At 36.0% G+C, this 16,843-nt stretch overlaps 2 protein-coding genes across 2 annotated transcripts in view; one reads left to right on the top strand and one right to left on the bottom strand.

Moving 5' to 3' along the window:
• The first annotated feature begins 7,023 nt into the window (after positions 1 to 7,023).
• Positions 7,024 to 8,998, top strand: LOC117958169 (lipid droplet assembly factor 1-like). Its single transcript, XM_034894443.1, has 5 exons — positions 7,024 to 7,094; positions 7,325 to 7,450; positions 7,615 to 7,783; positions 8,233 to 8,378; positions 8,758 to 8,998. The coding sequence occupies exons 2-5, from the start codon at positions 7,334 to 7,336 to the stop codon at positions 8,797 to 8,799; spliced, it is 474 nt and encodes a 157-aa protein (XP_034750334.1). The 5' UTR covers positions 7,024 to 7,094; positions 7,325 to 7,333; the 3' UTR covers positions 8,800 to 8,998.
• A 2,627-nt stretch (positions 8,999 to 11,625) lies between these two features.
• Positions 11,626 to 16,843, bottom strand: part of LOC117957864 (ER lumen protein-retaining receptor 2-like) — a 7,845-nt gene continuing 2,627 nt past the window's right edge. The window contains exons 2-5 of the mRNA XM_034893946.1: positions 15,325 to 15,425; positions 15,055 to 15,213; positions 14,456 to 14,708; positions 11,626 to 12,951 (exon numbers count right to left, since the gene is read on the bottom strand). Of these exons, the coding sequence (XP_034749837.1) occupies positions 12,917 to 12,951; positions 14,456 to 14,708; positions 15,055 to 15,213; positions 15,325 to 15,425 (548 nt within the window). The 3' untranslated portion in view covers positions 11,626 to 12,916. The remainder of the gene's footprint in view (positions 12,952 to 14,455; positions 14,709 to 15,054; positions 15,214 to 15,324; positions 15,426 to 16,843) is intronic.

Here is a 16,843-nt window from a genome sequence, read left to right as displayed (position 1 = left end):
TATGGTACAACGCAAACTAAGGCTGACCTTATTTGTTTTGCTTGACAATAATTACTTCAAGTGATAGATACTATTGAGTTCAGCTCAGTTCACACTGTGGCATTACATTGCACAACACTTTCACAACACAGTCCATTTTAATTGTGCTTTTTCATGAAGTGTTGATGCCATTATGTCATTTGAATGAAATTGTTATGGTTATAGAAGAATTACTAAATGTTATTATATCATGTACCTAAAAGAAGAAAAGCAGTAAAAACACACTCTCAGTAAAACCTTCACAGCTAGTCTTTAATTTGCTGCAGAGAAGCTGCACTCAAAATCCATACTGCATACAAATAATGATGTTTGTTGTATATTATTGTTGCACAAAACAATGCACATAGGAACTGTCAAAAAAATTACAAAATGAAATGGTGTTGACGAGACAGGTGGACAAGAGCTGGCAAAACATTAAATAAGCATAAAATCTTTGGTTGGTACCAAACAGTAAAGTATACTATACTCTACTAAGCAGTGTAGTGAACCCACAAGGGGTCTGAAAATAAATTGAAGGAGCCTGCGAGATGATTAACAGAAGAGGAAAGCACAACAGATTTAAAAGACTGTATTGCCATTTTCACAAATATAGGACAGTACAGGTACATAGGAGTTTTTGTGCATGTCTCTCAGAATCAAGCTTCATAAACGAAAGACAATTGAAGATTTAATATAAATACAGAATTTAAAAAGATGTACACAAACCTAAACTACTCATCAAATTATTGCACCATTAGTTATTTCACAAAACAATGGACTGGGGAACAAAAACTTTGCATGACAGAGATAAAAACGTGTGAAACATGTATATGACAAAGTCAGTATTTTTTTACCATGTTTTCTTCACTTGTAAATTACTGCATAATTTGAATTCTTCATGACTATAAAAAGTATTTTCGTAACGAAACTGCTTGCAACCAATGATGAGTTTTTGCAGGTAGACATTGTTTAGTTTTAGGAAGTCACTCCAAAAGCAGTATGATCATTTATGATCACATAAATGATACATGCGTATACAATTAGTAAGTAGTATGGGGCAGATCTGTACCACTGACCTTTTGGTCACATGCAGTTTGCTCTGACAGATGAGACAGAAGATGAAGCCTTTCACAGAAAACTGAAGTCTACTATTGATATCCCATCTGCCAGCCAGGCCCTGTTATCAAATAAAGCAGTGCGCCGACGTGTGGCTTTAAGCATTGCAGCAACCAGGCTGCGGTGAACTCCAGACTAGAAGAGAAATGAGGCGTGTGTGGTTCACTGGGTTCATTGTGTTTAGCAGTCTGGAGAGGTAGACCCAGTTGCTTTCTCACCAAAACCATTTCCCTGTAGTCATTACAAAATAGAGAGTGATTATTTAGTATGGACGGCAGCAGTAAAGGGCCTGAATGAGTGGTCATCACCGGCCCCAGAGGTGTCTTTCTTTAGTGTAGCTCAAAACAGATCACAGTTTCATTTCCCTCACAGTTATGTGGCCACATTCTCTATGTGTAATGCTATTCAAAACTCTAGGGGCTAACCTTAATGTGTGGGGGGCTGTGGCAACTCGTATCTTTGATTGAAGAAGTAATCAGCAGTGGAAGTGAAGTTCAGTCATTTAATATTTTGATCAGTCTCACAGCGAAATATCTGGCTGTTGCCATTTAACGGCAGCACAGAGCAAAAGGGAAGAAAGTGGGGTGATTAATTTTAAGGAGCAGTTTCAGTCTGACAGCTGTGAAGTAAACTAGGAAACCCCTCTTCTGGATCTCTGGAGAAATACTGTTGTGATTTCCTTCATGTTTGTATTTTAAGTAGTGTGCACTGGACGGCTTCTTATTTCGTACTCACGGACAAATAATTTGATAATCCATCACTCGTCCAATAAAAACGATTGGTGGTTTATGGCGCAATTAGGCAGAAGCAGAAAAGGCTAGCCATGACATCCATCACAATTAGTGACAGTGGTCCTTCAATGACAATGAGTTATATGCCAGAGAAGGAGGAGAAGATATGCAGATGGGCAATGTTCCAACTAAGAGGCAACAAAGTCAGAAAGTGGCAAGAATAAAGTGAAAGTGCTCCTGGCTGTGAGTGTCTTTGTAATCAAATAAACATATAACTGCCTTTTAATATTAAAATAAATAAATTAAATCTTTCCCAATACCTGATGTTGTTGCAATAACAATAATAATGACAAGTATTCATGTATTTTTACAGCGTAACATCATGTCACTGTTGTTATCTGTGGCAGGAAGACTCCAAATCAGAAAACAGGACTTTGTTATTGCAATTATTACCAATACTGATTCTTTTATGTGTTATAATCACACTAATAATTTGTTGTACATTGTGATGTAAATGACAATGACTTCTTTTAAAATAGCACACTATGACTGTTTCATCACTTTTTCAGCATACAACATTTTAGTTTTTTTTCAACACGCTACACCATGACTTTTTTCTACATGCTATGCCATGACTTTTTTGTGCTTTTTGTTGACATGCTATACTATGATTTTTTTAATATACTATTCTATGGCTTATTTTGACATACTATACAATGACGTTTTTGTGACTTTTTTCAACAAACTGTACTACCGGATGAGGTTTTTGGGAGTATCTTTGACAAACTATATTATGACTTTTTTCAACGTACTACACTATGACATTTTTGTGCTTTTTTTGACATGCTATACTATGACTTTTTTCAACTTTCTAAATTATGACGTTTTTTTTTGTTTTTTTACATGACATTTTTGTCCTTTTTTCGACATACGTTACTTTGACTTTTTTTAACATACAGTACGTACTATTCTATGACTTTTACTTTAAAACTAACACTGACACTTTTTTGACATACTGTGCTATGACTTTTTGATATACTATTCCATGACTTTTTGACATACTATACTATTACTTTTTTGAGATTTTTTTTGACAAACTATACTATTATTTTTTTCAACATACTAAACCTTGACGTTTTTGTACCTTGTTTCAACATGATGTACTATGACTTTTTTCAATATACTACAATACGATGTTTTTGTGACTTTTTTTAACAAACCATACTATGACTTTTTTGAGCCTTTTGTTGACATACTATACTATGACTTTTTTTAATATACTATTCTGACTTTTTTTGATAAACTACACCATGACGTTTTTGTTACTTTTTTAACATACTACACTATCACTTTTTTCAATATATTAAACCTTGACGTTTTTGTGCTTTTTTTAACATACTATACTGTGACATGTTTTGGCATACTATACTATGAATATTTGTGACTTTTTTCAACATATTATGATGTTTTTGTACCTTTTTTCAACATGCTATGCTATTACTTTTTTCCACATTCTATACCATGTATTTTTTATGACACACTACACTATGGCTTTTTGGGACTATTCTTAACACACTGTATGATGCATATCAGCAAATGATGCTGGAAACTTCAAAGATGACAAGTCCAAAGATTTCAGATCATTTGTAGCTTTATTCAAACAGTGAAAAATCTTTCATGACAAAGAGAGCAGCATCTGTACACACCCAAATGTTTATACAAGAGTGATGTAATAAGTAATGAACATCAAAATAGTGTTTATATATTCTTCTTGTCCTGCACGTCAGTTGATCTATTTCTGTGAGACAGGGTTACCTTCAAAACGACTCATTTGTGAGACACTTCTAATGTCTTTAGACATTCCAATCTATTCCTGAAAACTACTGTACCCTTCATGCTGGCCCTGCCATGAAAATTCCTTGAGAATAGTTAAAGACATTTGTACACTTACATGCATAAATACCAGCTATAAAAAGTCACTATACCATGACTTTTTTCAACATGGTATACTACAATGTTTTTGTGCCTTTTTTCAACATACCATACTGCGTACTTGTTGAGCCTGTGACAACATATAAATATTTAGAAGTATAATTAGACATTAGTCAGTTGCAGTGGTCCCATCCAGTAGAATACGTTTGCTCAAAGATATGTCAGCGTCTGTAATTCTTAAGACAACTTGGAGTTCATGGAGTGGACAAAGATATCATGCTACTGTTTTGCAAGGCAACCAACCATTGAATCCACTGTTTGTAATAGCATTATCGCTTGGTTTGGTAACTTGTGCAGCTCCAAAACTTGATAAAAAGGGCTGGAAACATAATTGGCAAAGTGACACCAATTCCTCTTCAGGCGCTCTTCGAGGAGGCGGTGAGGAATCAGGGTCTCAAAATCAACCCAAATCATGTATGCGTGTGTGTGTGTGTGTGTGTGTGTGTGTGTGTGTGTGTGTGTGTGTGTTGCAGTGATGATGTACTACTAAATAAGACTTGTGGTACTTAACATTATGGTTATAAGATGTGCAATATTTTTTTATATACTGTATACGTATGTACAGTATATGCTATGTACATTTGATGATATAGTAAGCTTTTGGGTTTACAATTGTGCACTTGTGCAGAAGTTATTGACTACAGCACGAGTGAGCAGGAAATGTCCAATCATTATCAACATTAAGTGCAATACGAAGGGGAGGATGTACTATGGGTTCTCTTCTGTTCTTCTTTGAATGTGAGCAAGTGTGTTTGTGGGGGGTATTGTGTGTACTATATAAAATGATATTTTATCACTTTTTTTTGGACATACTATACTGTGACTTTTGATATACAATGTTGTTGAAATTCAATGTAGAAGAACTTTCTTGCTCTCTTAAGAAATCACAGAGTAGCCAGTGTAATAAATCTGAGTGTTCTGCCTCAAATCTCCAAATACTTCATCATATAAAAAACTGGAATTCACAAAAAAGATTAATGGTCAAGAGTCTCAGACAGGGGACTTATTTGAACAATACATAATACACTTAAATTATTCCTAAAATCACAAGTCATGTTAATTTACTTCATACATCCCTTTGTTGTGTAAGGAGCAAACGGTCTCCTGTTGAGATATCCCCTGACCATTTGTATTAGATTTCCCTTTGCTCTTGCTGTTTCACTAGAATCCTCAGTCAAATTAAATTACCTTTTTTATTACTTTATTACTATTATAGCTTAGGGTGATAAGATAATTACTGGAAATAGAAGGTTGAGTGTTTAAGTGTTATGTGTTTGAGGAAGTTTTGAGGTCCAATATACTTAGTGGATGAGACAAATATGCCTTAAACATAGCTTTTTGTGTCACTTCACATGACGTGGAGGTATAGTGACTAGAAGACTGGGTGTGTGTTCACGTCCAACATGTCTCAGTAACTTTCAAGGTCCAGTATACCAAGTGAAAGAGGCAAATGACCAAAATGTGATCATTTGTGTCAAGTCATATATCTCAGAGGAATAAGACAACGATTAGAACCCAGAAGGTTGGGTGTCCAAATCCCACATCTAACAGTAGGTGTCAACTTTTAATATACTAAAGAAAGAGGCAAATGACAAAAACACAAACATGTATGATTGGTCAGACAGCTTATGATTTCTCAAATAAGAAAATCAATGGAAGGTTGAGTGTTCAAATCATGTAAGGTGCAAGTGGTGTCAAGACTACAATATAGGAATACAAATACAGAGAAGTTGCTTTCCTGTCTCCCCATCTGACAGCTTTTCCCGACATGCAATGCTCTGACTTTTTTTCCGAGAAATCATGCAATCACTTTTATATGAGCTTTCTGACATACTATGGCTTTTTTGTGTCTATTTCAACATACTCTAAGGTGACTTTTTTATGAGTTATTTTTGCAAACTATGCTATGACGTTTTGTGCTTTTTTTGGACATACTATACTATGACTTTTTCCCCATACTATAGTATGACTTTATCATGAGTTTTTTGACTTACTATACTATGACATTTTTGGCATGCTCTGCCACGCGTCCTCATTTACATTGACAAGTGTCAAGTAGAAATCAAAAGCCAAACATGAAGTTGAAAAGTTTAATTTTTAATTGTCAAATGGAAATTTCCAACTTAAAAATTAAAAATCATAACTTAAAAATTAAAATTGCATACATTTTATATATTATTTAATAAAACAAAATCATTTCTTTTTTTTCTATTAGAGATTTTAATTTAAGCATTTCCATTTGAGCTTTTCTATTTTCTATTTTGAGTTTCATATTTGATGTTTCTCTCAATCAATAAAAGATTTCAGTTTAATCATTTATGTTTCCTTTTCCTTTTTTAAATGATTAATTATGGCATTTTTCCAAGTAGCATAGTAAAATAATAACATTTTAAATTTTTTTTTTTTATATTTCAATCTTGCTTAGTTTTCTCTTCTTTCTCTTTACTAAATTTTTCCTCCATAGAAAGAAAGCAGTTTAAGTGAAGTGGTTGAAATGCGGAACAAATGAGAGGGTAAGATCGAAGATGGTTCCAAGGTTGCGGATGCAGGTGGAGGGGGCAACGTTGGAGCCATCGATGTTGTGGGAAAAGGTCTGGGCATGTCGGGTGAGGGGGTTTGGGCCAATTAGGAGAATTTCTGATTTATTGCAGTTGAGTTGGAGAATGTTTTCTTGTCTCCATGATTTAATGTCACTGAGGCAGGTTGTCAGGATGGAGGTGGTGGAGGCTCTGATGGTCTTCGCTTTGTAGCATTCACAAGCGTTTTCTGCAGGAAATGTATTAACTAGTTTAATACTATATTTATTCCACAAGCATATAATACATACATATAATACACAAATATGCTGCATAATTTATTTAATTCTGATTGACTGTATTAGCAAAATGCATTGCTCACATTTATTCGATACTTAGTTTAGGTTTGAGCTCCTATACTAATTTTGCCTATTGGTGAAACCAGAAATGTTATGGAATGTTGATGCATCTTATTTACAAAATTTGATACATAACACCGCTGAAGCAATTCTTCAAAAAAGCAAAGCCCCCAGTATTGTGCTGGAACATTTTTGGTGAGCAGTAGATGGCAGCAACTATACCATCTAGATTCTCTTCCCCAGAGGAGGAAGAAGGAGGGGAAAGAAGAAGAAGGTGTGTTTATAAAAGGGTGTGTTGCTACTGTTAGAGTGACTGAGGAAATTACAAGACACATTTTCACCAGGTTTATTACATTGTTCAGGTTTGTAGGTTGTTAACTTATCTCACTTGTGTTTTTTTTTTCAAAAAAGTTATGCGAAAAGTCATTAATGGTGTAACTTTAGTTGTTTGCTTGTTAACTTAAGGCTTGTATTCTGTTACAATCACTGTTTCTCACTTGAATCCTTGAGTCTGTGTCTAAACTTTAATTTTTTTAAAGTGCACCAACTATAGCTCCCTGTCTGGATGACTCAGTTTTCCTCATGTCTTCAGTCTGGTGAGATGGAGATGCAGCAAAGCAGCAGCAGCAGCAGCAGCAGCAGTTGTAGTTTGACTGACTTTCAGCAGCAGTGGGGAAGTTGTACCACCCTTCTGAAGCGTTTTTATGATGACCCCAAGGTAACACAAAAACACTGTATGTCAATATCTCTTTATTGAGTTTGAGTTAATTGAAGCTATGCTCACAGTTAAACAACAGAATATTTTGTGTACATGTTTACTTTTTACAACAGCATATCAGAGGGGACTGCGTTGACCTCCTCCCACTTTTCTCTCTTTTACAGGTAGCCCAGCTGATGAGCACAAGACTCGGGCAGTACCTGAGCAGCCACCCTTTCTTTGCTCTCACAGTGTTACTGTTTGGCTCCTTGGCTGCACTGCCTGTCGGACTCTTCCTCTCTTTTGCTCTTGTGACCTCTATCATGTCGGCAGTAGGTTTTGTTTTATTTGAAGGTAGGTGTAATCATGTCAAAATTATTTTTCTAAAATATACTCATCTTGCATTACTTTAACCTATTTGTGCCCAAAGACTAACACAAAAATACCACAACATTTGTTCCGATTGGTCTAAGTCTTAAAATCTGGTACAGACATACTTTGGCCAAGTATCTAACAGTACTAGTGGTCAATCAATAGTTTAAGTCTAATAGAGGCTAAAACGTTTTTATGAAAAGCTTTTCATATGAAATCTATTTTTTACACTACGTGTGTGCACATCTTTGATATTCAACTTGGTATGAGTTTGTAGATGCCAAATACTTGATTCTGCTCCTTGTAGATTCTGAGATTCAGCCATTTTTTTATCATACTATGTATTTAGTCTTTGGGCCTGTGCATGTTTTTTCCTAAAATATAAGGAAATATTTAGAAACCAACAAATTATTTCTCTGTGTGTCTGTCAGTGTTTCTGCTGTCTGTAGGAGGGCTGTCTCTGCTGTGTCTGCTACCCGGAATCGGCCTTTTTGCTGTCATGGTTTCAGGCATATTTATTGTGCTTTATATCACCGTCTCCAACATCCTCAACCGCTATTTTCCGCATCTGACAAAGGTAACGTACTGAGAAATCAGTGTGTACCTTGAATTGTGTGCGTGTATTTTGAACAAAAGATGATCACCCATATGATGTTGTCATTATATCACTGTTTCAACCCCACTTGGGGTACACAATATACAATGTATACAACACACCTGATCTATAGTCATTGATAACATGATGACTAACATGTCATGTCATCATTCAAGAGTACATTATATTTAAAGCTGCATCTGACACATGGAGTGCAGTTGGTCAAAAACGTAATTGATTGAGTAAAATCAGGGGAGTTTTATCATCTCTTATAAAACGGGAATACAGTGTACACACATATTACCATCTCTGATATTATTTTTACATTCTGTTTTTATTTTCTTCTCTGTTGTCCTACTAGCAAGGTAAAGTCCAGGAGAAGAGTGAATGTCAAACTTCTTAACTGAAGGAAATGCAGTAGGTTGATTCTTCAAACGACCCTTCAAATGCACTGTATGTAATGGATTTTCGATGCACAAAGACTCCCTGATTGTTACTGTATGTCTAAGGCATAATACCTAGATATTTTTATAAAATTCCTGTCATCTCTATATGTTGACATTTTATACAGATGAATTGTTGTGATGTGGGACACTAGGCCCAAAGACTAAATACATACCGGTAAAGGTATACCCTTGCCTTTTTAAAGTTGGATAATGTTTAAGTTCAGATAGATATTCATAGCAATTAAATAAAAAAATTTCCACTTAATTCTATGCATTTTTATTGATTATTCAGTGTAATGAATTCCAGATCACAATGGTAAAGAAGAGAAATGAGACGCAGAAAGGCAGGCAAAAAATTACACATGTCCCACAACAGCCAAAACATAAAACCCTAACCTATGTTGTGGAAGTTTCTGTACAGCAAGAGAGGAAAAGTTTTTAGAGTGAGACTTTGTTTAAACAAAATAAAGACAGCTGTGCAACTGAGTGAAGGTTGATATTCGGTAAATTCTTATCCTCTCCAGAGCATAGCAAAATGGCAAAGACAATTTCACAAAGTTGACAAGGTCTGAGTGCCGTAAAACAGAAACATCATTGTCTTATATCCTGCTTTCCCTAGAGAGAAGGAGACCGTGTTTGGAAAACATGCCTAATCTTACAATACAGACACGTTTAAGCCTTTTGACGTCCGTCCCTCATGCCTCAAAGTTTTCTATCAGTCATTTATCTTCAGCTGCTAAAGACAACCTGTGCCTTGGTCCCATACAAAAGAAAATGTCCCTGCCTCTGCTCTCTTATTGATAAACATAGTTCTTGACAGCTTATTTTCTCAGACTACAGGGCACCAGCTTTCAGTTAATCATTTAGGAACAGACAGCTGTTGAGTCTGCTTCAGGAAGGACACTGATAGAATGAGTTGAATGAAGTCATACAACATGAAAAGCTAATTAAATAATATGAATAATATTATCTGAATATTATAGGACATATTAAATCATGCTCAGAACTAATTTTCCCTCACACCTTTCAAATGCATTAATAGCCATATACGGAATATTCATTTTATTCTTATCCAAACATATATTCTATATGCATTGTACACATGTCTTTAAATGGTGGCTGATTTCAAGTATTAGACAAAGAGAAAAATGTTGACTCATGGCTGAACAGTATAGTTAATGCAAATGCTTTATTCTTTTCAGTCTGAAAATGCATGTGAATGTCTGCAAATATCTGATGCATATGTCTATTGGCAAAAAAAAAATCACTACAAAATAACTGTTACATGTGTTTGCTGTTGTAGAAGAAAATTAATTACCTGACAGTTTTAGTGTCATTTTATGCTGATATCCTCTTAATGTCTCCTGTGTTAATTGAGTCTGTCTCCCTTTTTTGTCTCACTCAGCGTTCAAAACAAAGAATTTTACTTTGGTCACTGTGAATTAGAACTTTTGTTTAAAGCCCAACCCGGCTCCAGGGGAGTTCACACCTCATTTAACAAAGGACCATTTTTAAATAGTAGTTTGAGACTGTATCGGAATCTACTCAGTTTTGTAAGTGAATGTCTTCTCAGCTTTTGTTATGCTGTTGCTTCCTGTAACTTTGTATAGAGCCCTGACCAGAAACTCATTCTGGTCAGAGAGAATCCTACAGCTTCTTTCTCCACTGTGCAGTGAATAAAACTCATCTCAATCAGCCATGGAATTGGACCTGAGAGAACTTTTTCTTCTACACTAACTTCAATAGAGCACATTGTTGTACGTTTGTAATGCAGTTTTGAATAAATCCTTATCAGGATAAACAGTGCTAGTCTTCTGTCCTAACAGAGATGGAGACGTTTCTTGGCTTTTAAAAAAATGTCTTCTTGGTGATAGATTATCTGGTAAAAATGCAGTCTAATGTGTGGCACACCAATTCATTTTTTTTTAATTTGTCAATATGGTATACTGTACAATTTTCTTCATGAGATATCTCCATGTATTATAACAGATTTAAGTTGGGAAATAATGGTTATTTTATCATCTTAAAATGTATTTACAGTACACTTTTAAAATTCTAAGTGCTTCACAAAGCAGCAAAATTAAAGACCGGTCAAACAATTATCACAGCTTTAAAGAAAACATAATAAAACTTAGCAGTTTAAAAACCTGTATAGTGTGGGTAAGAAAAGTTTTTTTTTTTTTTTTTTTTTTAAGAAAATAAGAGTTCAAAGGAGGTTCAAGTACAAATAAAATCAGTAAAGGCTCTCTGATAAGCGTTTATGAAGGGACTTAAAGGAGACCACTGACTCGGGTGACGTAATTTCCTCGGGCAAATTGTTCTAGAGCTTCGGAACCCTGACTTCAACATGCTTTTGGTGGTAATAAACAGTTTACTAAGAACATTATAAGCTGGGTATTGCTAGTCATATTTCAGAATTTCTCACCCACACGGAGCCCCCACAGAAGCAGACCTCCGCCGCTCTGGTTCTCGTGCACTGGCACTACACAGGGAAACTAAACGCTGTTCACTTAAACAATGGCCTTACAAAGATGAAACAACCCTTTAACTTAACAAAAGTTTCCCTTTACGTAACAATTTCAATGCAGGACACAAATGCAGGGCTTTTACTTTAAACAGCACCTGTATAGTTTTGTATCATTACTTTAACTTAAGTAAAGGATCTAAATACTTTTACTCTACCACTACTCTCCATAGTATTAGTAATGGTCAAAAACATAACTTAAACTCTTTGCTTCATATCTGTGCTTGCATGATATAAATAATCAAACGGCAACAAAAGAGTGATTCTCATAAAATCTTTAATGGAGGAGTTATCATGCACCAAAAGACAAAGTTGAAATAATGCTTTAGGAATGACTACTTTGAAAAAAGAATTCAAAAGTGAATAAGAGGCCTGTAAATTTAATAAAATGCACCCATTGAACTCCTCAATAATCAATCAGTATCATGTCAAATCTGTTCACACTCCAGATAGATAGTTAGGAAGTGAAATGTCAAAGTGCTATAGGATCTCATGCCCAAATATCCCTATTCAGTCATCCCTCATTGCTTAACTCTTGCTTTATTCATGGGTTTCTACCTTGAGATAACCGACAAGTCACCGTTGAAGGTGTTCACAAGTTACTGGGGTGCAATGCTGGCAGCAATAAAGTTTGTGCACCATCTACCTTCCAAATGTGATTTAGCATTGTAAAAAGATTGTGTGAAATCTATTGTAAAGCTGTAGAATTGATGTATTTTTTTCTTCTTCAATACTGTAAGCTGAACGAAAAGAAATTCAATAAACACATGAAAAGGTTTCATTATAAATGGGAAAGCCACCATTTAAAAATGCTGACATCTATGTCCAAAAGATTGCTGTCATTCAATTTATTTTGTGGGTTACTTCTTAAACCTAAAGTGAAACAAAAAAATCTTCTCATGAGTTCTGCCTACAAAATTGTCAAATTTATAGAAGAAAGTTAAAATGTTTTACAAAATGCTTGTGTGCGTTGGCATGAAATTGTTGCTTTTGGCATCTTTAAATATTTCCATGAGAAGGAACATGTATTACATTAAATGCAGACAAAAAGAAAATCCGAAAGTAAAAAGACAAACTGTGCCAAAGTGGACATAATTCACATCAGGCACTCAGATGCATTACCTCTTTAGTCTCACTCAAGGACGTACATTGCGTATTCATTAACAAGTCAAACACGGTACTTCTCGGAGTCGACCCTATTTGTGACATTATAAAAAAATAAAAAACAAGCGTATACACCTCACATGTAGAAAAAAATGCCTTTTTCTCATTTGAACAGCAATGAAAAGACGTTTAAGGCAAGATGCTGAACAGAAATCCAAAGGTTGACCTAGTATGAATTTTGTTCAGCTCTGGTGTTTGTTGGCATTTACCAGTTGTCCATAAGCAATCATCAAGAAGACTTGCGTGTGTCATTCCCCCACCCCCACCCCCACCCTGATAATTGGCTCTCTGCCTCAGGCATCTTTTGCTGTAGGTCACGAGATGACGTCATGTGATCTCCCCACCACCCTGAGTCTGCTGAGAGTCTCCATCTCCTTCTGTAGGTTTTACGCTGGCAGGCTCAGCTTCTTGCCTTTCAACACTGAGGGGTGAGTTAGAAAGACATACAGTCAGAAATCATCAATAGGCCGGTATATGTTCATTCTGCCATAAATTATTTACACCTCTTTGCTTCGATCGTTTAAGTGTCAGAGTTCCCATTTTTTAAGGAGCTTTTAAAGTGGAACTCTTTAATTTGTGCTCAGAAGCAAGATCCGATGGTGTGAACCAAAAGCCCTTTTTTAATTAAACACAGGAACTAAACTGTGAAGATTAGGCATTTAGACAGATAAGAGAGTTTTAGCTATAAACAGCTTGCTTGAGACACAATTTTCACACATGAAAAAATAACAGACGGGTTATTCTTTATAATTTACCATCATGTTTGAATGGCTGAAAAATGGACACGCAGTGGTGAAAAAGGAGAACGAAAACTCCAGAATGTCTCCAAAATAGACGATGTGCTAAGTGTTTTACGAATATTTATTTCTTCTATAACACATAAAAAAGGAACGGCAACATAACTTTTTTTTCGGTCTTTTCTGGGCCTTGAGAAAATACTACCCAAAGACTTTTTGGTCAAAAGTGGAACTAAACCTAAGACTCTAATTTGTATGGTGAAAAGGCAAATCAATTTTCTGCGGTTTTTAAAAAGGTTGCAGGAAAAGTTCCTGCGGGGGGGGTGCAGGCTGCAAGTTGTGATGTTATGTGCTGGGCCGGGGCTTCGGAACATGTGGAGCAATCCTGGAAGATTTCAGTGAAGCGCGTATCGAGGCATGCATTGATTTAAAACAATGACCCGAAGACCAAACGAAGAAATTATTGTTTCTGAATAAAACAAATACTCCCCTCCACAAAAAAGATACATTTCTTCAACTACATGTTGGCCTCAAGAAAACTAATGTATTGATATTAGGGTATAGAAAAAAACTGTTTCAAGTAACTGACAAACTGTGATGTCCAAGATTATCTACATCGTTAGTTTCTAGAAAAACAGTGCACTAGTGTAGATAGCTGCAGTTTTGGAAGCATTATAATGTGACTGAAGATTATTAATAGTGAAGGAAATATCCACAGTCATGGCTTTGTGAGAAAAATGAATTCTGAAGTACAACCGATGCCAATATCTGGGTTAGCCAAATTAAGTGTGTACTTCTAAATTGACTTGTCTTTTTAGCACAAAACAAACTTTGTGTGTTTCCTGGGACAGTGTTTCATTGCTGAGCAACTGTGAACAGTAATACAAAGAGGGATTTTTGTACTAAAACGATCACTTGATTCAAGAAATAAAGATTGCTTAAGCCTCAAATTAGCTTCAACTGAACTTTAGAATGAGGTTTTACAGGGAAAGGGGACTATGTATCTACTACATTGAGGGTACTTTAGGAAGGGATCTCTTCAGAGTCAGTGTGGACTAGAAGAAAGATAACCAATATTTCTCACAGCATACATATAAGTACATGACATATTGTAAGATAATTAATCTCCTACTTCATTAGTTTTTATATGTCTAATGCCATTCTGGATGGTACCAGCAGGTAACCCACCTTTGGTGACATAAAGGTAGAAGAAGTCACAGTACAGGACAGTCTGGACCAATCCGGCCAAGATGGCGATCATGTCTAAGAAGCCTTCGAAGTAATAACGCCAGATCCAGTTGAGAAGATAGAGGGCCCGATACAGGCCCAGGCAGAACAGGTAGTGGGTGGTGATGGTCTCTGCCTCGCCAGTCTTGCTGATCATGAAGAGCTGAGGCAGGATTGCCACCGACTCCAGGTAGATGGAGAACGTCCACAGGATCTGGAGACAGATACATTTAAATGTGCAGGATAACAAATGTTCTTTTGGAAAAAGGGGTATCAGAATCAGAAATAGATTTATTGCCAGGTAAGTAGCACTTAGTAGGAATGTTCTTTGGTTAATGGTGGATACATAAAACCAATATTATAAAATAAACAATAAATAAAAAAATACAGACACAAAAAACACATACATGCACATACCTATTTAACATTAAGGAATGCAGATGCTTAGTCATACTAAAGTAAATGTGATGTGATATTTATAGCAGGATGTTCTTAGGGCTCAGCTCCTTTTCCGATGGCTCATGTCCCGCTTTGACAACAATCCAGAAGGTCGAACCCACCTCCATGAGAGAGAAGTTGTGGTTGATGAGAACAGCAAGACCCCCGACAGGAACAACCAGGAACTCCACTCTGAAACTGTCATGGTTGCCATCATAGGTTGCCCTGAACTTCACGTAGATCAGGTAGACTGTGGCGTATGCACAGCCGATGTAGATCAACTGGTAAACAATGCAGAATGGCTTGACATTAAAAAAAAAAAAGTACTGGGGAGAAATAAAGGACTTGTATGAAAGGCTGCTGGGAGAGCTTGGACGTGACTGGTGTCTTACCTTCATGCTTGTGTTATAGAGGGAGATAAAGGAGGTGAGCAGATCCAAGTAGCGGGTGGTAAACACTACAGCAAACAGGATTTGGCTCTTTCCAGAGATACCTTTAACAGATGTATCAAGCACATTTAACATTTAAGTTGACCCATCAGCAACTTCAGAACAGCTTGACAAGTAGTTTGGATACAGTATGAAGCAAATGGTTTTCCTTGTTGAACGGTGACATCTACTGGACATGATGAAAGATGATGAATACTTATCTGGATAATCAGCAATATCAGTCTTTTTGGACTTGTTTTATTCAGGGTTTCACCAAGTCAAATTTAAGATTTTTAAGACCATTATGAATGAAAATCAAGACCTGCAGCATATCACAACACAAAAACAGCAAATGTCAGAGTCAGGAAACATCATTTGAAACAAATGTAGTTACCTTGTGGAGGACCCAGAGTAAGGTTGGGTCTAAGAACTTTTAAGGCATCACATTTTGATTTTGAAATTTAAGACTTTAAGACCCAGCAAAAACCCAGTTAACTGGCATAATGAAATTGCATGTTTAGTTTCCGGTATTTTACAGTCAATCTTAATTACTTTAACTAATGCTTAGTGAAAATGCTCAAACTGATTACCTCTCAGGTTGGCAGGCAAAAGAGCAACTCAAGTGCAGGGACTTTTGTTCTTGAACTTACAGTAGGTACATCGAACATAACGCATCATGAGAAAACGTGAAGTGTGTACAGGTTTCTCTCTGGGTCTGTATGGACCTCTGACTAGGCCTGCACGATTAATCTTTATAAAATTGCAATCATTGCAATTCCCAATTTAATTTTTTATTAACTTAGTTTTTTTATGACTTTGATTCTCATTTAATTCTAAGAGCCGACTGCATCACAAAAGCTACTTTCTTCCGTGAGTTTTGAACATAGACCTAATAAAATAGGTTTTAAAGCAATCCAAGCACTGCAATGCTCTCCCTTCTCTTCATTGAAGCCACTATGGTTACAAGCTTGTGGTGATGAAAAATGTCCTATTGGTGCCAAAAAAATCTATGATAATTGGTACTGCCAATTTGTTTTGTTTTGTCATGGTCGAAAATATCTTGGCAGAGAATCTTGATGTTGATTCTAAGCAACAAAACAAATAGTGATTAATATTTTTCCCCGAATTGTGCAGGCCTACCTCTGACCTAATCAGTCACAACAGAGTCTCTTACAACATTATGTTGGTTCCAAGGACAATTACAGGCAGAGATGAACATCTCTTTCCTTGACCTTTACCAAGCCTAAACATTACGACTTTAACTCGAAAATAAGCTTAAGATACTTTAAAAGTATAGTTTGGATGTTTGAAGTGAGGTTGTATGAGGTACTTATTTAGTGTATGAGCTACATTAGAAGACGGTCTCCACACTCCCCAGTTTGGAAAAGAAAACCGATCAGTTTTAATGTACAGTATATTAAAACCCTGTTTTTGATATAACCCATCACTGCGAAATGCTTGTAATGTAATGAGTTTCTCTCCC

This window comes from Etheostoma cragini, chromosome 15 (genome assembly GCF_013103735.1).
Source record: "Etheostoma cragini isolate CJK2018 chromosome 15, CSU_Ecrag_1.0, whole genome shotgun sequence".
NCBI lineage: Eukaryota > Metazoa > Chordata > Actinopteri > Perciformes > Percidae > Etheostoma > Etheostoma cragini.
This window is presented reverse-complemented; position numbering and strand designations above follow the sequence as displayed.